The 26493-nt window shown below is 39.8% G+C and overlaps 1 protein-coding gene across 1 annotated transcript in view; it reads right to left on the bottom strand.

The window, feature by feature from the left end:
* Positions 1–4888: 4888 nt before the first annotated feature.
* Positions 4889–26493, bottom strand: part of TTLL8 (tubulin tyrosine ligase like 8) — a 39853-nt gene continuing 18248 nt past the window's right edge. Inside the window, exons 10-15 of the mRNA XM_042469620.1 lie at positions 24238–24418; positions 20650–20798; positions 18662–18908; positions 15139–15574; positions 9083–9557; positions 4889–5094 (exon numbers count right to left, since the gene is read on the bottom strand). Coding sequence (XP_042325554.1) covers positions 4889–5094; positions 9083–9557; positions 15139–15574; positions 18662–18908; positions 20650–20798; positions 24238–24418 — 1694 coding nt within the window. The remainder of the gene's footprint in view (positions 5095–9082; positions 9558–15138; positions 15575–18661; positions 18909–20649; positions 20799–24237; positions 24419–26493) is intronic.

The following is a 26493-nucleotide window of genomic DNA, read 5'->3' as shown; positions in this document are numbered from 1 at the left end:
TGTGCACTCCCGAACCTTAGTATCCACGGCAGCCCGCCGCTTTTGGCCCATCTGTCCTGGGCCTTAGTCAGCTGATGAGGGGAGGTGTATCTAAGGATGCATCTACACTGGAAACAATGCAGTGTGACACCACTTTAATAACCATGGCTCCATCCTACAAAATTCTGGGATTCATATTTTTGTGAGGCACCAGCACTCTTTTGCAGAGACATCTAAAAACCTTGTAAAATTACAAATCCCAGAATTCTGTAGGATAGAGCTACAATACTTAAAGTGCTGTCAAACTGCAGTATTTCTACAATGCAGATGCACATTATGAGACTGGAAACACAAGGGAATTTTTACCATAGCGGTTCTTCATCATAGTGGAAGAAAGGCCAGAGGCTTACAAAAAGCCCTGTTTGGGCATGACCCACCACTGTAAGCATGGGAGAAGAAAATTGTTGTTGTTTATTTATATAGTGCCACAAATTTGCATGGCGCTTTACAGGAATCATCAGAACAACATGTAACCTGCCAATGGTGTACAATCTAAAAATCATAAAATATAAAACTATACAAAATTAAACAAGTTATGCAATTAAAATCCAAAAATGTAAAAACAGGTAATGCATATAATAAAATCTAAATTATGAACAATATTAAACTAGAGTACCAAATGCTTCCGAAAAGAAAAAACCCTGACTTAAACAACAAATAAATCCCCTTAAACTATACAACCTGGTGCAGGATTATATACTTTGCATGTAAAGGGTGGGTTGATTTCCCCTACTGAGGGAGGACACCATAAAAAAAGACCATCAAAATTCCAATGTCACTAATAAGACACCTGTCAGAAAAAACTGATGTGAAGCCTGGGCGAATATTTCCTAGATCCGCCTCCAGTTTCAGGTTCACCATGAATAGCTTCAGTCATCAGTGTGATGCAATGATAAGGACTGAAAAAATACTTATTTAAAATTTAACCATTTCTTATGTCACAAGCTACAGCCCTATGTATACAGAATCCTATTTAATGTACTGTAATGTTGCTGTGTTCCTTCAAGTTGTTTCCAGGGTTTTCTGGGAATGTATGACTGACCCAAAGTCATCCAGTGGGTTTCCATGGCCTGGCGGGGAATCAAGCCCTAATCTCCAGAGTCATTGTCCAATGGTCAAACCACTACACCACACTGATTCCAACATACTTCTGTATTATACTTCTAGGTAAACAAACTTTCAGTATATCTGCATGACTACAGTCCCAAACACACCTAGAAGCACATCCCATTGAAAGGGAAAGGTCTGTTGTCCTGTGGTAACTCACACTATTTACATGCAGAAGACCCACATGTTGAATCTCTGACATTTCATGTAGGACCAACATGACCACAGCCAGAAGAACTGTTGCCAGTCATTGTGGACCAAGGTCAGAATCCTGGCCCTTGTAGGCTCCATGTGGCCCCCTACCCTTCTTTTTGCATTCCCCAGTGTCTCCCAGTCCCCAATGGGGACTGCTACAACAGATGCCTCATCCGCACCTCTCCCAATGCCACTGACTCAGCGCTACTCTCCTCCTGAGGAGAACAATGCCCTGGCAGCGAAGGAGAGGCCCAAGTGCAGCTTTCCAGACCTCACTGCTGTAGCACCGCTCTCCTCATGAGAATGACACTGTGGCAATGAAGAAGAGAGCCAAAAATGGTCCGCCCAATTTCACTGCCACTGCGCTGCCCTCTTCAAGAAGAGAGCAGCCCCCAGCAGCAGCAGCAGTGGAGAATGGGCAAACGCACGCTTTTAGCAGCTGCCCCAGAAAGCCCCACTCCCTGCTCAGAAGCCCCACCCACCCACACCAGGCGACACTAAGGACAGGAATGCCCATAACCACATGTTCTCCAGCTTCCACTTAGCTGCATCTCAGCAATGTTTCACAGAAAATAATATTTTTCAACAGAAACACTATCTATATGAGTCAAAGGATGTTACATACTGTTTACAGTTTGCTATATGATATTTCAATAGTATATAAAATGCACATAAAAGATTATCACACATGGACTCACCATCTGGGAATTGCCGGGGAAACGTTAGGGAAAAGTGTATTTGTGTAACCCTGAAGCGCTTCATCAGCGTCATACAATCATCAGCTCCCTCTAGCGTCCCTCTAGCATCATGGAATCATACAGGGAGAAGAGATTTGCTATTAATGGAAACTTTGCATTAATAGCAAATTGCCTCTCCATGAACAATTCCATGACGCTAGAAGGAACTGACAATTGCTTGACACTGAGGAAGTGCTTCAGGGTTACACACGCACACACACACACACACACACTTCCCTAACATTTCCCCGGTGATTATGAAACAGTGAGTCCATGCGTGATAATCTTCATGCTGTTTACAGTTTGCTATATTTCAATAGTATCTAAAAGGCACTGGCCCCGTATTACCTGGCCTGTCTTGTCATAAATGTGACTTTCTTTTATGACAAATTCCAAAGTGTCCATTTGTGTTGCTTTCTCTTATAAGTTTAATATCTTAAGTAGTGTGCTTGTCTGTGGCTATATGGTCTAGAATTCAGGCAGTGGCTTCTGTTATAACAAATAAACATTAACTTTATTGAATACACTTAACAAGAATGTAGCTTAGTTGGAATAGTTCAAATGTGGTATGGTTATATTAATATAACAGTTGCAGGCATTTCAGTTTTCCCTTTACAATCTCCAATACACTTTCTCTTCCAGTCAGTATCCTTCTCTGACCATATTGAGACCCTTTGTCTTTTTGTCCAGTTTTTCTACTGTCTCATCAGAATACCTCTCTGACCCTCTCCCTAGAACTCTTACTCAAGAACCTTCCCTGAACTCAAACCTTCCCTCAACTCATTGTCCTTCAACTCCCATCTCCCCCTCAACTGAACTCACAGTCACTCACTCCTGCCTTTTATATTTACTCCTTGCTCCGCAAACCCTCCTTCACAGTGAGCGCAAACCATGATTGGCTGCCAGGAAACCAAGGGCCTGAACAGAGAGGCCAAAATAAAGCTGCTTCGGGTCAGTTTGGAGATATGCTGTTTAAATGATACACGCGTCTTAAGAGGCCAGAAACTGTGCCAAAGTTGCACTCTAGTCCTTAGGACTGGAGCATGGCTTTGGCATGGCTTCCAGCCTCTTAGGACACGTGCACCATTTAAACAGCATACCTCCAAAGTGACCCGAAGCAGCTTTATTTTGGTCTCTCTGTTCAGGCCCCAAGTCTTTCCAGTGACTCCATCATAATTTCTAAAGGATGGTGCTTAACCTAGAAGCATCACATGCTTAACCAGTTATAGTATGAGAGAACTTGATTTATAAAAAGGGCTTCAAATATGTGCAGTTCTCAATGAGGTTTGGCCTAAGACAATGTAAAATAATTTGGGACATATGGCACAGGTGATTCACACAGCTCTCTGGTATAGGCTGATATTTTTGAACTTTTAGAATGTTAGAGAAGTGTTGCAATAAATTATTCAGCTTCTGACTTAAAATTCCTTTTTTCCAAGAAGTGAAGAATAAGTAATAAGCCAAATTGGCCATTTTCTCTTTCCCAAACACAGCCAATAGTCAGCATGTTTTCAACTGACTTGCTCCTGCTTCTTGTTCTAAAGGATTTGCCGCAACTCAGGAAACTTCTACCTCACCCTTTATTACAATAGTGCCAATGGAATTTTAAAGTACTCTAATTTTGTATCCACTGCATAATGCTGCTGCTAAAATCTGTATCATGTGAAAAACTGTAACTACTTGGTTTTTCATTGTCCTATCATTGCTCTTGGAAAATATGCAAAATATTCAAGAAGCAACAAAAGCCTCCCCTCAGAAAAGAAAATGTTTGTGGGAACAATGACTGCTGGGGGGGGATTGTCTGAAACTTGCTTTCAATACAAATACTCTCAATTACATCATAGCTTGTAATCTTCCTAATCTACTTTGATCAGATTCGATCCCAATTGTTCTTCTCAATACAGGTATGGAATTCAGGGAACAGTTTGACAAGAGCTCCACTTATAACCAGGATTTCCAATGTGTGAGTCTGGGTTCAGTCTGTCAGCAAATGCAAGAGAGGTACAAATTCTTTTCTGACCAAACCATTTCAATTTCAAATTTGACATATAATGAAACTAAGCAAGCAGGTTGATTTACAATGTCCTTCAGTATTCCAAATGGAGTAACACAGAGATGGGTGGGTGCTTTCTGCAACACAAATTGACTAACTTGTGTAAGCTCAAGGGATAATCTCTTTCATTTTAGAAAGATAAGTCAGCCCTCAGCTTTCATAGGAGTTAGGGGCACAGGATGCCCACAAAATCTGGAAAACCAGGCCTGCTGTATTTATTAATCTACCTGAGATAATACTTCTCTAGGCCTTTCTAGGTCCTCCACTGCAATTGGACTGCAATTGGTCCACTTCTTTCAGAACTCCTGCTGGAACTTCTTCTGGAAGTTGACCATAGAAATATGCTGGAGGACCTACAAATGCCTAGAGCATTTTCAGTCACTTATAGGGCAACAGTGGCAGCAAATTCAATAATCCACAAATAACTAAAACAGCTAATGTTTAACCCACAACTATGGAGAAGCGACTGTAGTTTTCATAGTACTGCTACATGTGAAGCCCCTTACCTGTTTAAAAGGTAGCATCGGGTAATATATGATTTGAAATGGAGGAGCTTGTTTAAATTGGTGAATTTTCATTACATTCATGGTGTCTGCCACAGAATTGGCTGCAGATAACTGATAATAAATTGGGCCTTTCAGCATTTTTTAGATTTGTTTTATATATAGATATATATGTACAAGGAAGGTGCTCAAGCTCTGTCTTATATTTCAGGAGCTGCATTTAAAAAAACACTTTCTCAAGGCACTTTGAAGAGTCAAGGGTATTTTGAAAACCCGTAATAAGGGGCCATTAGCCTGTTTCTTGCCATCTTTTCAGGAGGAGAACATGGAGCCATAGGTAAGTATGAACCTCCTTGTAATACAGTTGCACAAAAAGAGCTACACTGTTTACAAGCTTTCTCTGGCTGGAAACCATCTCCACAAATTAGGCATGGAATCTTCTTTTTCTTGTTCTGCAGACCTTTAAATAAAGAGCAGACATCCACATTAATTCCACAGCTTACAAAACAGATGAACTAAGACTTCATTGAGAGGTTGCACTCTACTATGTTCTGAAAGCTTTTAATCACACTACATAAGTTGACTAGCTCATCTGTGCAAGGATGTCCATGTTATCCCTTGAGAACCCAAATTCTGTAGTTAGTCTTTCGAAAGTAGTAGTAGTAGTATGTATGTTTGTATGTATTTAATCTAAACACAACCACAAATTTAAACATATATTTAAAACAAGTATAAACAAACAACAATAACAAAACAAACTTAAACTACTAAACAAAACCAGACATACAGTATTGATTTCCCTCCACACAAAAAATTGATAGATATATTGCTATACTTCATTATATATAATATCATATTTATGCCTCTACAACATACAAACTCTATTTATTTTACAAAATACAAAGCTGATTCATATCCCCAACGAGACTGGAAGTATGAGATAAACAATTCTCAGTTTTTCTTAAAATTATTCAAAGATTTATCTTTGATAAGAATGGTCACGTTGTCACTTTTAGCCAGTTCAATCATCTTGGTCAGCCAATCTTCTTATCTCAGAGCATTCATGTCCTTCCATCTCAGAGCAAAGATTATTTTTGCTGTTCTGCTCCTATATTGTAAAATCTTTCCATGTTTCTTCTTGATTTTATCAGTCAGCATTCCAAGCAAAAATGCCTCAGTTTTCAACTATATGTTGATATCTTACAGCATTAAATGAATTTGAGTCCAGTATTTCTGCACTTTATTTCAGATCCACCACATGTGGAAGAAAGAGCCTGTGTTCTGATTACATTTTCAACATGTGATTGAACTATTCTTAAACATTTTCAATAACATGTCTGGTGTTAAATACCATCTGTGCATCATTTTATTAAAATTTTCCCTTACATCATAACTCAATGTAAATGTCAAACTCTTTGTCCACATCCTTTCCCATTGTTCCATTTGAACTGGGGAACCAATATTTTGAGCACATTTCACCATATAATCCTTTACCTGTTCTCCTTCAGTTTCAAATCTCAACAATAGTTTATACATTTTTGCAATCAAATGTCCATCGTCCATACACAGTTGAATTTCAAATGCAGATTAAGACATTTTCACTTAATTGTTTATTTTTAAAAAACAGTTTAACATATGTCCTAATTTTGTTATTAGTCTTGAATAGAGTACACTCATTGAATCAGTTGGATTTACCTTTGTGTTGACCATTCAACAATTAGTTGAATCTGTCTACTCTAGCTGAGACTAACAGGATGCCACTCAAGTGTTTTGTTAATGGCCGCTTTTATTGTAATGTTTCAATAATAAATAATACTTTTTAAAAGTGTTGCCTTCTGTGTGAGAGAAAAAACTTTTCTAAAGTTTTTTGTGGGTCTTTTGGGCTATGTGGCCATGTTTTGGAAGAGTTTATTCCTGACGTTCGCCAGCAGCTGTAGCTGGCACCTTCAGAGAATGCTGACTGTTGGTAGAGAGGAAGTGATTTATATGTTAATCTGTGTTTTGGTCTATTATTGTATGGCAAGGCCTCAGGGTGTCTTTTTAATTAATGATTCATTGTCTGCTGGGAAATCCTTCTGATCCTGAGTGGTTTTCATTTGTTTCATCTGGGTCTTGATTTTGGTGTTTTTCAGGACTGGTAGTCAAACTTGGTTTACTTTAAGGGCTTCTTCTTTCCTGTTGAGGTTGTCCAGGTGTTTGTGGATTTCAGTGGCTTTCCTGTGACCTGATAGTTGTTGGCATGGTTCAGAATTTCAGCATTTTCAAATAGCATTTGATGTCCCAGATGGTTTATAATGTGTTCTGCTACTGCTGGTTTTTCCGGCTGGTTCAATCTGCAATGTCTCTCACATTGCTTGATTCATGTTTGAACACTCCATTTTGTGGTCCCTATGTAGACTCGTCTGGGTCTCTCTTGTCTTTCACTGAGCGTAGCTTTAGCTGGATTTTCTTGACCAATTTATAGATCATTTGGAGGTTGTGTTTCCTCACCAGTTTCCCTATTCTGTCTGTCACTCCTTTGAGGTATGGTAAACATACTGTCCCTTTGTGCAGTTGCTTGTCTTCACTCCTCTGGGTTTTTCTGGGTCTGGCAGCCCTTCTGATGTCTGAGCTGGAGTAACCATTAGCCTGTAGAGCCCAGTCTAGGTGCTTCAATTCATCTTCCAGGAAGTGGGGTTCACAGATCCTTTTTGCCCAGTCTACCAGTGTTTTTATTGTGCTTTTCCATCATGAAATGGATATTGGGGGGAGGGGGGGAGGAAGGAACATCACCATGTTTGGATGTCCTGTCATCTGCAATCCAAGTCAACGTTTGGGTTTCCTAAGTGGGAACATCCCCTCTTTATACAGAAAACCTACACACAGAGACCGATACCCACACAAGAACTCCAGCCATCATCCAGGGGGGAAAAGAAGCACAATAAAAACACTGGTAGACCAAACAAAAAGGATATGTAAACCCCACTTCCTGAAAGATGAATTGAAGCACATAGACAGGGCTCTACATTATGAGCAATTGATTTCCAAAAGGAATCTGCTGTAAGTACAACTGAGTCTAGGTCCAACTCTTAGCTGATGTTTCTGTTACAAGAGGTTCCCATTGCTGAGCACAGGATGAATGTCTTGAAATGAGGGATAATAAGCATAATGAAAATGTAGAATTGGCAGCACTATGCTCCAAGACAAATAGCAAACCAAATTGGGGGGGGGGGGGAGTTTTGAAGGCCTGTGATGCTGTGACAAGCTTTAAAGTATCTGAGCAAATTACCTCCAAGGATGGATTAGTCAATGAATTACAGAATTTTTAGTTGAATAAGTGAATAGGAAAACTATAGAATCACAGAAATGAAAAACTGTGTGAGTGGGAATGAAATTGTAAAATTAAATGGGAGAGCTAATGTCATCCCAGGGCACCATAGCTATTGGCAGAGCAGCTTTCTGTGCTCCTTTGGTGCTGCATCATCTAGATGCAGTGCCAGAGGAGCGCCATGATGCCACCTGCTGTGTGGTGTGCTGTCGGCATCATGCAGGTATGGGGATGGAGCTGAGGCATACGTCCTGCGGGTGCCATGCCTCCACTCTGCCCCCATGCCAGCCTTAATGGCTGGTCTATACAACCCCTTGGTCTACTTTTTCAGATGCATAGACTGCACTCCATACATCTGAGGAACTTACCCACAAGGCAATTAGCAATTGAAGAAGTAGGCATTTAGGTGAGGAAAAATGGCAGAGAAGTGGGTGTTAACTCCCATCCTCTAATCCCACTACTCCACATGATTGGGAAGGAATTGTGGATACCTTTAACCTTTTGAAAAAAAATCTCTGGTCTTCCGTTATCATGCCTAGTTTGGTCTTTAAATTGGTTTAACACTCATTGTTTTTCCAATGGGAACTAAACTTCTCTTGGGAGAGCAAGAGATCTAAATACGAAAATCCTTACACAAGCACATTTTTAAAGGATTATAGGTTGGAAAACAAGACAATTAAACTGCCTCAAACCCCAGACAAGTTTTCATTCAAATAGATGCTAAACAGCTTGGTTTCAAAAAGTAGTGGGCATAGCGCTCCCTCTCCCCCATCTCAGTACAATATTTTCAGTTTTACTCTAACTACTTCTTTAGTGAATAAATTGTCAGTTAGTGGTCAGTAGTGGTCAGTAGTGGTATAGTGGTTTGAGTGTTGGACTAGGGCTCTGGAGGCCAGGGTTTAAATCCCTGTTCAGACATGGACTTTGGGCAAGTCACACACTCTCAGCCTCAGAGGAAGACAAAGGCAAACCCCCTCTGAATAAATCTTGCTAAAAATAATTCACCCTAGGATCACCATAAGTAAGAAACTACTCAAAGAACAATAAGTGGTGTGCTATTGTAATGTTGGTTTTATCATTAGGTAGCCATAAATATTAAGTTTATATTATATAACATAAAATATTTTAATATTCATTTTACCTGTATCTTTAGAGGGTTGAAGTAATGCCCAATCTAATCCATGTGGCTTTGGAAAGGTAGTGACAATTTGATTCCCAATCTGGTGACTGCTTGGCACTTTAGCTACTTTGGTCTTTTTTTTATCAGACATGTTTGTTGCTTCATGACCATCAACTATGCGAGGAAAGTCTATGGTTTTGACATGCTTTCTGTGGTTGGTTTTTACTTTCAGGCTCTTATCTTGTAACTTCTTGAGGGTCCTTGGCAAGGTACAAGGAACATTACTCCCATTTTTTACTTGCACATTTTGCTTGTCATTGATAGATGCTACCAAATCGCCTTTAATTTCTTGACTGACTGCAGATTGTGGTACATTTAGTAGTGGTTCAAGGAAATTAAAATTACTGATGGGAACCAGATGTTTTTTCAGTCGCCTAAAATTGACTCCCTCAACAATAAGGTCTGTAGGATTGAAGGGTGGCAGATCCATCATGGGCTACAGAAGAAGGGGGAGAAACAGAAACAAGTGTTGTTGTTGTTTTTTTAATCATTTTTTTTTCTTCCCAAAATGCAAGTTAGGTATTACTTATTTTCATAATTGTACAATGATGGGGAATGATAGGAAATGTGAAGTCGAGGGCTTTCATGGCCAGCATCCATAGTTTTTTGTGGCTTTTGATCACTAATTAAGCAGATGCTAATCTTCTTTGTATATTCTCCCCCCTGAGACCTTGCCATCAACAGCAGAACAATACACAGATTAACATGGAAATCACTCCTCCCTATCCAGGGTCACACTGTGTGTGCGTATGTGTGTGTGTGTATACCCAACTCTTTTCCATGCCAGCATTCTCTGAAGATGCCAACCACAGATGCAGGTGAAACATCAGAAATAAACTCTTCTAGAACATGGCCACATAGTTTGAAAGACCACAAAAAAACTATGGATGCCAGCTATGAAAGCCTTCGACTTTACATTGGAAATATCTATGGGGAGAAACTGTTCTAAGACACCCAGAGACTGGAAAAACTCCAGACCAGAAAAGCACATCTTCTCTGCTCACTAACCTTCCTGCTATGTTGCAGAGACACAGATACCATGCCACACTTTCTCACAACAAAAAGGACCTTAAAATCCCCACAGGTCAACCGTATCTACAACAAGATGGAACATGCTCTGTTATGGGAGAGAATACACACCGAACTCAAGGAACTGGACAATACAGACAAAGAACTGCTATCACTCCATCTCAGCATCAATCAAAAGATGAACACCCAAGACTGGGACAAAATGGACAGCCCCATCTACAGGAAAATGGTAAAAGATATGGCAAACCATACCAAAAGACAAAGACAAAAATTCAATAAATGCCACAGGCACTAGCTGAAACCCTCACTGAACACATCATGAACCATCATCAATCTCACACAGTGCAACATGCAAAAGAGGAAACATCCATCCTGATCAAAGAAGGCAACTTTGCAGTAACCACCACCAGAATCCCACTTGAAGACATCACTGCCTAGGTTGAATCTGCCCTCCACCATCTGCCAGAGGAGGAAGTGGAAGAGATAAGAGGAAAAACAGCAAAGATTCTGCGCAAGGCAAAACCACCTCCCAGCAATATAACCAAAAGAAAGAAAGAAAAGCCATCAAGGACCTGAATTTGGACCCAGAAATCATCATTCTCCCAGTAGAAAAAGGCAATGCCACAGTAATCATGGAAACAGAACAATGAAAACAAAAAATCAGGGAGCTCCGGGATCCTGTGATATACAAAAAACTGAAACCCACCAACAAAATAACCAGGAAAACGAATCCCCGATCAAAAAACCCTCAGTTCAGCCAACCACAAGACAAAGTTTGTGCAAATCTGAGCCTCTCCCACCAAGACTATATGGACTTCCCAAGATCCACAAGGATTCCATTCCATTCTGACCCATAGTGAGTGCCATTGGATCCCCCACATATGACTTGGAAAGGTTTCTGGCCACACAATAACAAACCCATATAGGGCAAACCCCAATGACTCCACTCACTTCATAAGAAAAATCAACAACCTTAAACTTAAACCCACAGACATACTAATCATCTTTGATGTGGTCTCCCTGTTCCTCAAAGTCCCCATGATATTACAGCCCTGTTCGAACATTGCCTCACCACAAGCTATTTCCAGTGGGACAATGGAGTCTATGAACAGAGAGATGGGGTAACAATGAGAAGCCCTCTGAGCCACATGATACCAAAATTTTACAAGGAACACTTTGAAAAAGCAAGCCCTGGAAACAGCACCAAAAAATCCCACATGGTTCCAATATATGGATGACAAATTCACCATTTGGAGCCATGGAGAAGATCTGGCTGTGTTTCTGAACCATCTGAACAACAGATGTTTAATGTGTAGAAAAAAATTAAATTGTTTTTTTATTCTAAGTTACCAGGATGGGTATCCCCCCAAGAGGTACTGCTAGAAAGAACAAGAATAGCTTCAAGATGGTTAAAATATAAGGATCTGTTTAAAAAGAACAATCAAGGAGATTATGAAATGAGACAAATGAGTGAGATCCAGGAATTCAAGCAAAAAAATCATTGGTTGTTGTATAAGCAATTACTGGAAAGGTATAAAGCTGACAAAAAAGAATTGGGTTTTGAAACAAAAAAAATGAGCTGGATGAAATAATAGAAGGAAATACAACTAAACCAGTTGCAAAAATATACAAGATTCTCCTTAACAGAAATCAAGAGCAAGAGATTATCAAAGGAGAAATGATAACATGGGCCAGAGACTTAGGAAGGAGTATAGACCTGGAAAGCTGGCAGTACTCTAGGAGGAAGTCATTTCAATTTTCTAAATGCCAGAATATCAGAGAAAATTATTTGAAGATGGCCTACAGATGGCATCTGATGCCCACTAAACTTGCAAAAAATATATAAGAACAAAGAAATTAAATGTTATAAATGCGGGAATGTGGATGGCAATTGATATCATATGTGGTGGTTATGTCCTAACATCAAAAAACTCTGGGAAGAGATACACAAAAACATTAACAAGATTTTAGACATAGAATTCAACATGCTACCTGAAATATACTTACTAAACATGAGAAACAAAATACAAGATGCAGAAGCAAGAAAACATTGGAATACCATATTATACATGATTACATCGGCCAGGACTATCATAGCCCAGAAATGGAAGTTAAAAGAATTACCTATAATAGATGAATGGTTATTAAAAACATTAGATAATACTGAATTGGATCAACTAACAAATATGATAAAAAGAAACTCATACAGTGTTCAATAAAGATTGGGAAACTATGGCCCAAGAAACACCAGCCAAAAGCGTTGTGTCAGCACCGAAACTAGGGTTCCAGAGCATGCTGCAATCGCACGCTCTGGAACCCTAGTCCGTGGCATCATGGTGGCATCCTGTCCAAAATAAGAAGTAGAAAAAAATATATAATGTATATGTATTAATATATATAACCTTGCACTGTTTAATGTATGCAATAAACGTTAATTCCAAAATAATAAAAAAGCAGCAAAGCCTCCAAATGATCTACAAAGCCACTAAGAAAATCCAGCAAATGCTGCACTCAGTGAAGGAGAGGAGAGACCCTCCTATGGCCGCAGGAGTTTACCGTATACAGTGTAGCTGGAGCATCCAAATGCAAATCAAGGAACATGACAGACACTGCAGACTGGGTCAGCCAAAAAATCAACAGTAGCAGAACACATTATAAACCATTTAGTGCATAAAATGCTATTTTAAAACACTGAAATTCTAGACCATGCCAACAACTATCAGGTCAGAATGCACAGGGAAAGCATTGAAATCCACAAAAACGTGGACAACTTCAACAGGAAAGAAGAAAGCCTTTAAGTGAACAAAATTTGGCTACCCGTCCTGAAAAACAGCAAAATCAGGACTCAGTATATGCAAATAGAAAACCACCCAGGGTCAGGGGTTTTCCCAGTAGACAATGATAACTAATTAAAAAGACACTAATCTTCTTTGCATATCCTCCCACCCTGAGGCCTACCCAGGTTCACACAGTGTATATATATACCCTAATCTCTTCCATGCCATCATTCTCTGAAGATGCCAGCTACAGATGCAGGTGAAATGTCAGGAATAAACTCTTCTAGAACATGGCCACATAGCCCAAAAAACCTACAAAAAAACCTAATGATAGGAAAGTTCTCAGAGAAATAATTTGGAATGTGTCCCCCCCCCCCCCCGGATACTCTCTTGTATGTGCAATTTATTATTATTATAGCCTCAATTTCCTCCCCTCACAATATTTTTCATTACTTTTATACAAAGGCCTGATATTCCTATAGTAGCACACTTTACCCTAAGACTATGGCTGCATTTACCCGACAGAAGTAATGCAGGTTGACGGCACATTAACTGCCATAGTTAATGCTATGGAATTCTGGGATTTGTAGTTTTATAAGATATTTATCCTTCTCTGTCAGAGAGCTCTGGTCCCACAACAAACCACAAATCCCACCACAGCCTCTGAAGCAAAGGACATCAATGCAAGCACTGCTGCACAGGGGTCTTTAAGCATTCACCCCAGACTAGCATACTGACATGTCAATGTGGCAATCATTTGTGCATGTCTACTAAGCCTAGCATTTTGGAGACAGGGTTTTGAATACTCAGAAGCCCTTTCACACTATATAGTTACACTGGTATGATTCCACTTTAATATTCATGGAAACATCCTATGGAATCTTGGGATTTGCAGGTTGATGCTGTTGCTATATCCCTCCAGGTCCGGTCCGATTTGTAGACACCCTGCCCTAGGGTTTTTTCAACAAAAATGTATCAGAGAAGGCTCCCCACTGCCTTCCTTTGAAAGAATGTGACTTGCTCAAGATTACCCAATGAGTTTTCATGGATGACCAAGGATTTCAACTCCTGGTCTCCTGGTGCTCTAGTTCAGCATTCAAACTGCCATGCTGGCTCTTCCAGTTTGCAGTTCAGGGAGGAATATTCAGAATTCTCAGCTAGAGATCTAGCACATCACTGAAGTACAAGCCCCAGCATCGCACATGATGTGGCAGTTAAAGTACAGTGATAACACAATAATTTGTCAATGGGAAAGGGTTGCAAGAGGTCCCCCTATTATGTCTATTGTAAGCCTATGTCTATTGAAATAAATGGAGGCTATTAAATAAGGAAATATAGGCCTGTTACAGACTGCCAAAATAAAGCTGCTTCGGGTCTCTTTGGAGTAGGCCTGGTTAATGATGCATGGGTCCTACGAGTCCAGAGGTCACGCCAAAGCCACACTCCATTCCTAAACACTGGAGTGCAGCTTTGGTGCAGCTTCTGGATTCTTAGGATGCATGCATCATTTAAACAGCATACCTCCAAAGAGACCCGAAGCAGCTTTATTCTGGCAGTCTGTAACAGGCCATAGTAATATAACACAATGCAATGATTACAGGTTGAGTCTCCCTTATCTGGAATTCCAAATTCTCAAATACTCCAAAATCCAAAACCTTTTTTCCTTGGTGGCTGAGATAACGACACCTTTGCTTTCTGATGGTTCAGTGTACACAAGCTTTGTTTCATGCACAAAATTATTTAAAAATATGAATAAAATTACGTTCAGGCTATGTGTATAATGTATATTAAACATAGGACTAAAACACACTGCAGAAATCATCCAGTTTGAGACCGCTTTAACTGCCCTAGCTCAGTGCTAGAGAATCCTGGGAATTGTAGTTTATTGTGGCACCAGAGCTCTCTGACAGAGAAGGCTAAATGTATCACAAAACTACAGTTCCCAGGATTCCCTAGCATTGAATGAATTTTGTGTTTAGACTTGGCTCCCATCTCCAAGCTATTTTATTAAGTATATGCAAATATTCAAAAATCCAGATCAAAGAACAAAAATACGAAACACTTCTGGTTCCAAGCATTTCAGATAAGGGAGACTCAACCTATATTAGTTCCACATTTCCATTTCAAACTCAGAACCAAATATAGCCAAACTGAATATGTAAATGTTTTTAATTCCATCCAGTTTAAGGAACAAAATTAAATGATTCTTACTTGTCTCCAGAGAAGTTCAAAATTTCCAGTATCACAGTTCCTATCAAGCTTCCTGTCAATAACAACTTTGATTGTGTCTTCCTGAACTTGAGCACATAGATCTGATGTAATTGGAGTAGAAGGATACATGGTTGGACTACTATTGATTTCAATCAGCCATGGTTTAAAGTCATTCCCAAGAATGAAATCCGCTCCATAAAGTTCAAAACTGCTCTTCCGTGATTCAACTTGGTCCTGAGCCATCTTCATAGTATAGATTAAAATTCTTTTCATGGATGGGTAGATCACATTTCGCCAGATGTGGCCATGACCTCTCTTTTGCAGGTAGTCTTGGAATTTGCTGCTTGTCCACATATTGTGATAAGGCAAATGAGAACTGCGGTCAGTAGCATTCTTATAATTTTTCTGGATGGAATTATTGCAAAGATGAATGGAGCTGTGAACATGAAACATGAGATTACTACTAGAAAACAGTGGCACTGAAATGTACAATGCTAATCAATTTTTATAGAAAAATACAGGTAAAAGCTGCATGAATTATGCCTTGTACAGCTGCATCCATACTGCAGAAATAATCCAGGTTGGCACCACTTTAGCTGCCATGACTCAATGCTATGGAATTCTGGGAATTGTAGTTTGTTGCAGCACCAGAGCTCTCTGACAGAGAAGGCTAAATGTCTCACAAAAACATCAATTCCCAGAATTCCATAGCATTGAACTATGGCAGTTAAAATGATGTCAACCTGGATTATTTTTGCACTGCAGATTTAGCCATAGTTAAATAACACAGATTGCTTTTTTACTGACAGTTTTTGAAATACAGTAATAGTTATACATCAGATAAAGCATGGCTGAATCCCATGGAAAGTCCATGTTTCAAAATTGCTCTGTATTGTAAAAAGGGATGGGGGAAGCATTGTGTTTGACAAGCCTCTAGAATACCCATCTTTACTTCTCAGTACTTGCATTGGTTCCTTATGGTTTTTCCTATTTGTTTATGCCTCCAAAGCTTTTTTTTTAACCACTTAGCTAGTGCTACAGGACCAGCTGTGCCATGCATTTAGGTGAACTGATGTCATTCCCAGTAATGTGTGTGGCAGGGGTGCACTCCAAGAAAGGAACTGAAATCTGAGCAGTATGGGAAAACCTTTTAGAGCAAGAATAAGCAAATGTGGCCTGGCAGATATCTGGGGACTCCAACTTGCAGGTTCTTGTAAGAATGTGAAGTCAAACGCTTTCATGGCCGGAGTCCATAGTTTTTTGTGGGATTTTTGGGCTATGTGGCCATGTTCTGGAAGAGTTTATTCCTGACATTTCACCAGCATTTGTGGCTGGCATCTTCAGAGAATGCTGGCATGGGCATGAGTGGTGTGTGTGCGCACACGCACACACACACACATACACACACTACTCACGCCCAGGCCAGCATGTGTGAACCTTGGTTAAGAGGAAGTGATTTACATGTTAATCTCTGTGTTGTTCTGTTGTTGAATGGCAAGACCTCAGGGTGTCTTTTTAATTAATGATCTATTGTCTGCTGCTATTGTTGATTTTTTGGCTGACCCAGTCTGCAGTGTCTCTCATGTTCCATGATTTCTGTTTGGACGCTGCATTTGGTAGTCCCTATGTAGACTTTTCTGCAGCTACACAGTATATGTTAAACTCCTGTGGCCATGGGAGGGTCTCTCCTGTCCTTCACTGAGCATAGCATTTGCTGGATTTTCTTAGTCGGTTTGTAGATTATTTGGATGTTTTGTTTCCTCACCAGTTTTTCTATTCTGTCTGTGACTCCTTTGATGTATGGTAAAAATATCTTCCCTTTTGGCAGTGGTTGTCTTCACTCTTATGGGTTTTTTCTGGGTCTGGCAGCCCTTCTAATGTCTGAGCTGGAGTAACCATTAGCCTGTGGAGTCCAGTCTAGGAGCTTCAATTCATCTTCCAGGAAGTGGGGTTCACAGATTCTTTTTGCCCAGTCTACTAATGTTTTTATTGTACTATTATTTTGTCGTGGGTGATGGTTGGAGTTCTTGTGCAGGCATCTGTCTCTGTGTGTAAGTTTTCTGTATACTGTGTGGCCCAAACGTTGCTTCAGTTTGTGGATGACCAGGCCATCCAAGAATGTCAATGTTTCTTCTTTTTCTTTTTCCATCGTGAATTGGTTGTTCGGGTGGATGTTGTTCAGATGGTTCAGTAACACAGTCAGATCTTCTCCTTGGCTCCAAATGGTGAAAGGGTCATCCACATATCAGAAAGTGCCATCCACATATCATGTGGCCCTCTAGATGCTGATGGGCTACAACTCCCAGCAGTGGTGTCACTAGAGAGGTAGGGGGTTGTAGACAGCACCAGGTGACAACTCAGAGGAGGAGTTACACCTGGTTGGGCAATCCTCCCCCTTTGAACATGCACTCTTCCTGGTTGCTTTGTTACTGGGCTTTCTCCCTGGGGAGGATGTCCAGTGACAAACAAGCAGAAGAGGCAAACACACCCCTTCAGTCCCCTCCTATTGCCTCAGTTTCCCAGCCAGGATGATGCAGCAGTTGGGGAGGAAGGGGAGGCAAGGTATCCAGCATCTGGCCAGGTAAAGGGCAACTTAACATCTGAGGAAGGGCAGGCTTCTGAGTTAGCAGGCTACCCCTCCTGCCATTGGCAGCCCTCTGCACTGGGTGACACCCTAGCTAGTGACACCACTGACTCCCAGCATACCTCACCATTGACTCAGTGAGCTGCTGGGATTTGCAGTCCAACAACAATAAGATGACTTTTCTCACTCACTATGTTAGTACAATGAGCTACAGATAAATTGAAATAATTACTCTAAATGTTTGCAAAAAGCAAAATAAAATCTTACATGTATGGTTTCAGTCAACCCATAAAAGACAGGGCAGGTAAGAAATCCCTAAAGTAAATTACACATGCTCCTAAAGGTCGTACCTATGTATGGAGTAGGCTGAAATCCATTATAAATGACTCCATGTGAGAGCATTTTCTTTATCAAACCATCAATCAAAAAAAGTAACATAACTGGCTTCTCGGAAGACAGAAGAAGTGACCAAAGAGTAGCAATTTTTATATCAAAGAAGTGGGTACTTAGAATGGCCAAGAGATTACCCAACAACAAGGCCCATCTATTTTTCTGCCTATATATACACACACTGGCTGGTTGTTCTTGCTACAAAGTTAGTTCTTTTAGTGAAGCCAACATTCCTCATTACATGATGGCTTGCGATCATGGAAACTGTAGGTGAAAAATATCTTGAGGGCCACAGTTATTCATCCTGTTGAAAATGTTTGGCCTTAGGATATGAGTAAGAGGATGGGTGCCTGTCAGCAAGGCAATACCTACTATTAGATAGAATGAAATGGCTACCACAAACATCTGATTTGGAAGTTCATGAAAGGACAGCAAATTCTTAGTCATTTAATTTGTTATTTTATGCAGGGATGAAGAAATGTGCTTGCAGATTTTTCTATTTCATGTGTCAAAATATCTTGGCCTTACAAACACTATAATATTTGTTACCTGTGCAAATTATCTAAGGAGAAACGTTGAGTTGAAAATCTCAGATAGCTTTCTTTGTAGAACCATAATGTCAAGGGGTTCCAGTCTGTCACAAGAAACCATTGCCTAATATCAAACTTTGTATCATAAATCAGTAATGGTGCCTCAATGTACTTTTGGACAATCCACTTGTGATCTTTCACTGGAAACTGATCTGTTGGTTCAACTAGTTTTAATATTTCTTCCAATCTGTTCTTGCATACTATTTCTGAAAAAGAGAAAGATATAGGAATAACAATATCAATGTCATCAGCTGCATTTGGACATAACATTAAACTAGTATTACTGCAAAGTCTAGCTTGCCATTCAGGAATAGTGTGCTTGTCTATACTATCCAGTCTTCCATGCTTGAAATCTTGCATCAACAACAGTAGTTAAACTAACTGGCAACTAATGAGGAAGGCCCTATACAGACCGTCCCTTTGGGATGGCATGAGAGCAGAGTCAGGGCATAGTGTCCTCATGATGCACACCCAACTCTCCCCCCCCCCTCCGGTGTGCCCTGACACCGTGCACTGCTCCACATGGCATGTGGCATCATATCATGCCTCTGGCACTACATCCAGATGATGCAGCGCTGAAGGAGCACCATATAGCTGTTGCGCTGTGGCTATGACACCCTTTTGAAGGTGCAAAAAGGAGCCACTTGTTGTGGCTCCTTTTTGAACCCTCGAAAGGCTGGATTGGGGCCATGGTGTGAAATTGCATAGGCCCCGATCTGGCTAGGAAAGGGGCGGCTGCAGGCCAGCCATTCAGGGCGGTCTGTCAAGTCCTGAAGTAAAGCATCATCAAAACTAGATCAGGAGGTGTTCCTCCCTAACCAAGAGTAATGAGAAACCAATTTCATATCCTGGCTTCAAGCTCTGATTTGTTAGGAAAGTGAGAAAGCAGGAGTTTTGTATCTTCTTGCAATAACTTCTCAGACAGGCTTAGAAACCCAAAAATTATGCTTTTAGAATGAGTCCATTATGGGGGAAGTTATAGTCACCTTTTGGAGGCAACATCATGATCAGTTTGAAGAAACTTTTAATACAGTTTAATAACCTATACCTCTGTTTTCTGGAGCAGGAAACTGAGAATAGGACCGTATGGAAAGAATAGAAAACTAGAACTAGATGATACCTAGAAATGGAAGGATCAGTAATCACATAATACTACAAAACCAAACTTGGAAAACAGGGAATTATGGGGAGACATGATAGAGGTGTATGAAATTATGCACAGTGGAGGGAAGGGTATTTAGGAGAGGTCATTCCTCTTTCTCATAATTTTAGAACCTGAAGTTATCTTCTAGAGCAAAGTTGTGGGACATAATAGCAGAAAAAGGGAAATATTGCAGCAAAATCATGAGTTCTTGGGGGGCTTTGGTCACTGTGGAGGGTGGAAGAGAATACCAACCTCCTCAGTGACCAAAAAAGACCTACGTAGGTGTAAGGTGTACTAATGGCTGTGGGTGTCACTGACACAATCCCAGCCAGCATATAATTGCCACAATATGTACTTATGACTGTCAACTTAGGTGCCTTTAAGAGAACTGGATAAATTCATAGAGCAGAAGGCTATCAAGAGCAGTTAGACAGGATAGCTATATATCACTGGAAATACCACAAGCAATATACTTTTGTGTTACAGTTGCTGGAGGGAAAGAAATAGAGGCTACAACTGTCCTGACTGCAGAGATTCCTTAACCCTTTTGTCACTTCTGAATACATGTCTGATCCAACATGATTTTTCTTACATTCTTAATCATTGACATTTGTGCTGCTAGTGTTTAGTATATAATTTAAAGGGGGGCAAACTTCCTCACATGTATTATATGGTGCATTGGTTATAAAGAGAGCCAGCATGGTCTAGTGGTTTGCCTTAGAGTCACCATAATTCAGAAATCATTTGAAGGTACGAAACAACAACATTAGTTATCTGTATTTACCAAAGAGCATTAGTCCTACCTCTGCCACGGGATTTTGCTCCGGGTTTAATAATCCAGACATTGTGGAGACCATTGATATCATGCTGTGGATCTGCTAGGATCATTTTGTGCAAAATGTTTTGACACTGGGGGAAATAACTATCTGCATTACAAATCAGTGCATCCTCACTGCAAACAACAACACATTTTAAGTATATAACAAATATTTTATAAACACTTCTTGCAATTATAAATAAGAGGTAACAAGTCATTTTAAAAAGAGTCTTGTGGAATTGCCCTAGACCATGCCTCATACACAAAAAACATATTATTGAAAAATAAATGTATGGAGACTGGAGATAGTCTAGATTTGTTTCTCATTCTTCACACCCAGTCCCACTTTTTCCTTTGCCAGAAGTAACCTGGGATGTATTCACAACACACAGTTCTAAGAGTCTAATACCAACCAACAGAATCCTGAAATTTGTAGTTTGAAATTTAGAAATATCTGCTGAAGAGTTCTAGTGCATTCCATTGCTTAGAATTTATAGTAATTTTAATATTGGTGTGATATCATAGGATAGCTCCTGAATGTATCAGTAACCAATCTGGCTGCCAAGTTATGAACTAATTGAAGTTTCCAAACTTGGTACAGAGGTAGCCCAATGTGCAGCATACTGCAAAAATCCATCCTTGAGGTCACCAGTATATAAACTATCATCTTTAGGTACGTCGGATCTAGGAAGGGGTGCAGCTAATGTAACAGCCAAAGCTGATTAGTAAGCACTACTGGCCATCACATCTACTGTATATACTCATGTATAAGTCTAGAAATTTTTGTCAAAAAATTGACCCCAAAAAACTGGGTTGAATTATCCACGGGTCAATGTAAGTAGAGCATTTTAACTTTCTTCCTTCTCTGAGTAGAGAGGCAAAAGGTAAGAGCTTAGTTCATCTTGGGAGCACCCAAGAGAAGCACCAGCCCACTGGTAGTTCCCAGTGGTGCCAGTTTTTGCACACCTGAATCAGGGTTTTGCACATCCAAACTGGGGCAAATCCACCACAGCGTGGATCTTCCGATATCGGGGTTTTCCCCATTTCTTTTTGGAAAACCTGATTCTTCCATGGTGCTGGCAAATGAAAACTTGTGGGAACATGACTGGGTCATTTAGGGGGAGGAATAAAGGTCAGAGTGTGGGCAGTGGGCAGAACATGCCTCGCCTCTCGCACCGGTCACTTTGCAAGCAACTTTTTTTAAAAAAGAATTATTTTCTGATGGAATATGCAAATGTTTGTGCTAACATTTTTTTTTCCTTTCATTTGCTCCTGCCACTGCAACCAAAGTAAAAGTTTTGCTTGGATGTTGATGGGGCAAGGAATATATATATATATACACACACACACACACACACACACACACACACACACTAGGCAAATTGATAGAATATGTGAATGCTTGCACTGCATATTTTTCCCTTTTGTTTGCTCCCCCACTGCAGCCAAAATACAAGTTTTCATACACTTTTGCTTGGATGCCACTTTTGACATTTTATTATTATTATATTTGACAAATTGATAAAATATGGGAACATTACCGCTAGATTCTTTTTTAAGGAGGGGGAAAGCACCCATGCCGTTGACAAATGGCTGCAGCAGATACATGACACATCACCACTGACGACAGTGGAAGTGAATATGCAAATCATTTGATTGACAACAACCAAGATTGCTACTTTTAAGTGAGAACATCAAGCAGGATAAATTGCACCAGGGATGTTCGATTGGGGGTAAAGGGTAGTAGGAACTTCCATTCTGGACAGATTCAATATTGTATTACCAAATCTGCCTGGATCTATCCAGGTCAAAAGCACCAGTGTGAAAGGGTTATTTTTTTCACTCATGGGGGAACAAGTCCCCAGTGAAGTTATCTTGCCCAAGCTCCCCTATTCCTCTGCAGGTGTTTCTCCCAGGTCTGCCAAGAGCTAACAGTAGGCCCAGGTCAAGATGTGTGAGTGGACGACTTCTCTCTAAATCATCCTACAAACCAAATATTACTACTTTCTTTAAACATGCTTTAAGTAACTTTGAGTAAGAAATGCTGGGAATACTGTAAAAGAAAAGCTGGAAATACTGTGCATGAAAAATGTTTATTCGCTTATTAATTCACTAATTAAAAATAACACTGTTATAGTTTGCCATTTTTGAATCATATCGATAAATGCTGGTGCTTATAGAAGACATGGAGATTTAGCAACAGACACGATAGCCACTTTCTGTTCTTTTGAGATAGCAAAGTGTATTTTGTAATGCATTTTTTGTTTTGTTTTTTCACTTTCCAGAGCCCACAAAGACCCAAGTCCCCCAGTGCTCCAGGACAGAGGGATTCCCTTCCTCTTGCTTCCCCTTCTTCTTAGCTCTGAGTTCTGCAGTGGCCTACTTTATTTTTTGAACATTGCCTTTCTCATCCATATTTGTATGTAATGTGGCATTTCTACCAGTATTTACAAAAGGTTTCATGCCACTCTGAAAGTAGCATTAACAAGAGTGACACAGACATTTCAAGAAGCAGCAGTGGAGAAGTACTGCCAAATGTACACAATTTTTTAAATGACCTCTCTCAAAAAACATGGAAACAGGCACAGAAGACACTCTGGATGCCCTTGTGGTGTCTTAAGAAATCAGGTCAGTATATTTCCATCACTTCTCTGATCTAGAATTCTGTTTTCACCTAGAAACAAACACTGAAAGGAAGCTACTAAGGACTCTATGCATTTAAGCCCATTAAGAGGTAATTCCTGTTTATTTATATTGAGCCTATGCCTGTATTTACTTTAATATATGCCTCCATGGATTTGAAAGTCATGGTTTTTAAGTTAATATTTTTTTTATATTCAGCCACTTTTTAAAATCATAATTATTCATTAACTGACTACTGTCCAGCTACTGCAGTTTGATAAATAAATCTGACAAATGAATAAAAAATATATCAATTAAAAATTCAATTAATTCACATTTTAAAAATAAAATTATTAGTTTAATACATATGTGTATTAATTCTGTCCACAGTAGACACACTCATCTCAGACAAGAAGGGAGATTTCTTCTAAAATGATATCTGAACCAATTTATATATACACTTTCCTTTTTTCAAAGAGAATAAGTATATAAAAGGGCTATAATTTTATTCATTTCTAAATTTAAGTAATTAATTTGATAACACATTATATGTGACAATCCAACCTCTTAGATTATTTAACTCTCTGACAAAGAAGGCTAAATATCTCACAAAACTGTACAAATATCTGAATTCCATAGCATTGGGCCATGGCAGTTAAAGCAATGTCAAACTGCATTATTTCTGCAGTGTAGATGTGGTCAAGGACTCTGGGAGACCAGTATTTGAATCCTACCCAGCCACGGAAACCCACTGGGCAAGTCACACTATGTAAGCCTCAAAGAAAGGCAATGGCTATCCCCCTCCGAACAAACCTTGCCAGGGAAACCCCATGGTTGCCATACTTGAAAGTATACAACAATGGCAATATGTTGCTTAGTTACAATCTTCAGTAACTAATGAATGATGCTTAGTTACAATCTTCAGTCAACAGAGTTAGAAGTAAATACTTACTGAATGAGAGTATAGTACTGTTCAATCAATTGATTCCATTCTTTTTCTGATAGCACTGGTACACTTTCTATTGCTGTATCAATGTCGTTATGCTCAATTTGATCAAGGTAGGTTTCACACACTTTGCATGCCATTTCTACTATTTCTCCAGGAAGCTCCTTTACTTTATTTACATCCGCATCTAGGAAATTCAACACAAAATACTTTTCAGTGATGCATGCTCTTTTCTGCAGTTCATAAAGATACCTTCTTATGGATCCTGCTTGGGGAACTACAGCTCTCCTCAACACGGGCACTATAACACCAGAAAAATAGATAAACAAATATTAGTGGCACACATGTACACCCCATTGTTTGAACAGTAACATGTATTATGTTATGTTAACCAAGGCTGTGTCAAAACTGCTCTTACCGTTTGGAGTCTTTTTCTTTTTTTTCTGAAACTTGCACCGCCTTTTTGATCTTTTGGGCGCCTTTTTTCGAAAAATGTGGATGTGTTTTGCTGTTTTAAAAAGATGTGTTACCATTATGCAATGAAGTCATCACACAGAAGCAGCAGCTGCAGCAGTAACAAAAAAGCCTCCACAGCAATAGGAGGAGAGGCACAACATGCAACAACAGGACAGGGGCATTTTTGTTGAAATTTTGCAGGAAAGACCAGAATGTCAGGGACAAGAGAGGAGGGAGTATGAATTGTAATGTTTGTGGTCAGCACTGAAGCACACACTGAGTATTTAGACTTACACTTGGAATGTAACCAGAAAGAGAGAGGATAAATGAGCACCAACATAAAAACAGAGGATGATCATCAGTGAACACTAATGCATAAAAATTAACAGCCTTATCACATGAGAAAAAGCTGAAACAGAGTGGGACATTAGCAGCTTTCTCCATGCCTCTCCACATGCCATCATAGCACTTCTGTTCTCTTCTAGAAGAAGGTGGTGATAAAAGCATGCTGTTTGTCAAATGGATTTTTCCAGCATTACAAAAGACACACTTCTATTACTGTCTCCCTCTGGAAGAGAACGGAAGTGCTACAGCGGCATGTGGAGAGGCATAGAGAAAGCCACTACTCTCTCACTGTTTCGCCTTTTTTTTCTCATGTGATAAAGCTCTAGGTAAATGACACTCACCTCATTTTTTTAAATTTTAAAAACAAAATAGACAATGTTTCCAGTGAAAATGTATTTCCCCCTAAAACCAGCACTTTAATACCAATAAAAACTGATTAAAATGTCACTCTACACTTTCAAGAATGTACGCTACACTCAGGAAACAGATAGAATAATATTTATACAGACAAAAGCCACTGTCCAAAAAAATATTTTGTATTATCTGTATAAAAGAACTCACCAGTGGGCTGACATTTTCACACTACACAATTATAGCACTTTGATACTGTTTAGCTGCCCTGGGTCTAGCCGATGTAATCCTGGTTTCCTGCAGGGCTTAAACTCTCTGCTAGTAAACTCTATTGACTCACTAAACTGCAAATCACAGAAATCCATAGGCAGCAGCAATGACAATTAACATGGGCCTGTTACAGACTGCCAAAATAAAGCTGCTTCGGGTCTCTTTGGAGGTATGCTATTTAAATGATGCATGGGTCCTAAGAGTCCGGAGGTCGCACCAAGGCCATACTCCATTCCTAAGCACTGGAGTGCAGCTTTGGTGCAGCTTCCGGATTGTTAGGATGTATGCATCATTTAAACAGCATACCTCCAAAGAGACCCGAAGCAGCTTTATTTTGGCAGTCTGTAACAGGCCATGATATCCAAGTGCCATACTTGGGCAGTATTAAAGATACCACAGTCTTTTTCATTAGAACATTACCCACACTATGAATCAAGTATGAAGCCTTACCTGGAAAACATAACAGCCAAAGGGAGTGTAAATATGAAGTGTTAAAATACCACAATTAGGCTGAAATAAAATATGACTACAACCCCCAGATTCAAGGATGGCATATCCCAGGGTTCTAAACAGCAATCACTGGTTACTGGCCACAATTATATTTCCTCAAAATCCCTACGGAGTGACTCTAAATGATTATTGTGTTATATTATTCCTAGAGGGCTTTGGGGAAGGGGATGTTGTAGCCACTGAACAACGTCCAGGATAAATTTGGGGTTTTCTTTCTCCAGATTTCATTATAATTTTATCTGGATTATATAGATATTAAAGACTAGAGACCATCACACACACCCTTGAATTCATAGTTCTAAACCGTAGTTTCCAGTTTGCTAAAAGATT

This window comes from Sceloporus undulatus, chromosome 5 (assembly GCF_019175285.1).
Source record: "Sceloporus undulatus isolate JIND9_A2432 ecotype Alabama chromosome 5, SceUnd_v1.1, whole genome shotgun sequence".
NCBI classification, from domain to species: domain Eukaryota; kingdom Metazoa; phylum Chordata; class Lepidosauria; order Squamata; family Phrynosomatidae; genus Sceloporus; species Sceloporus undulatus.
This window is presented reverse-complemented; position numbering and strand designations above follow the sequence as displayed.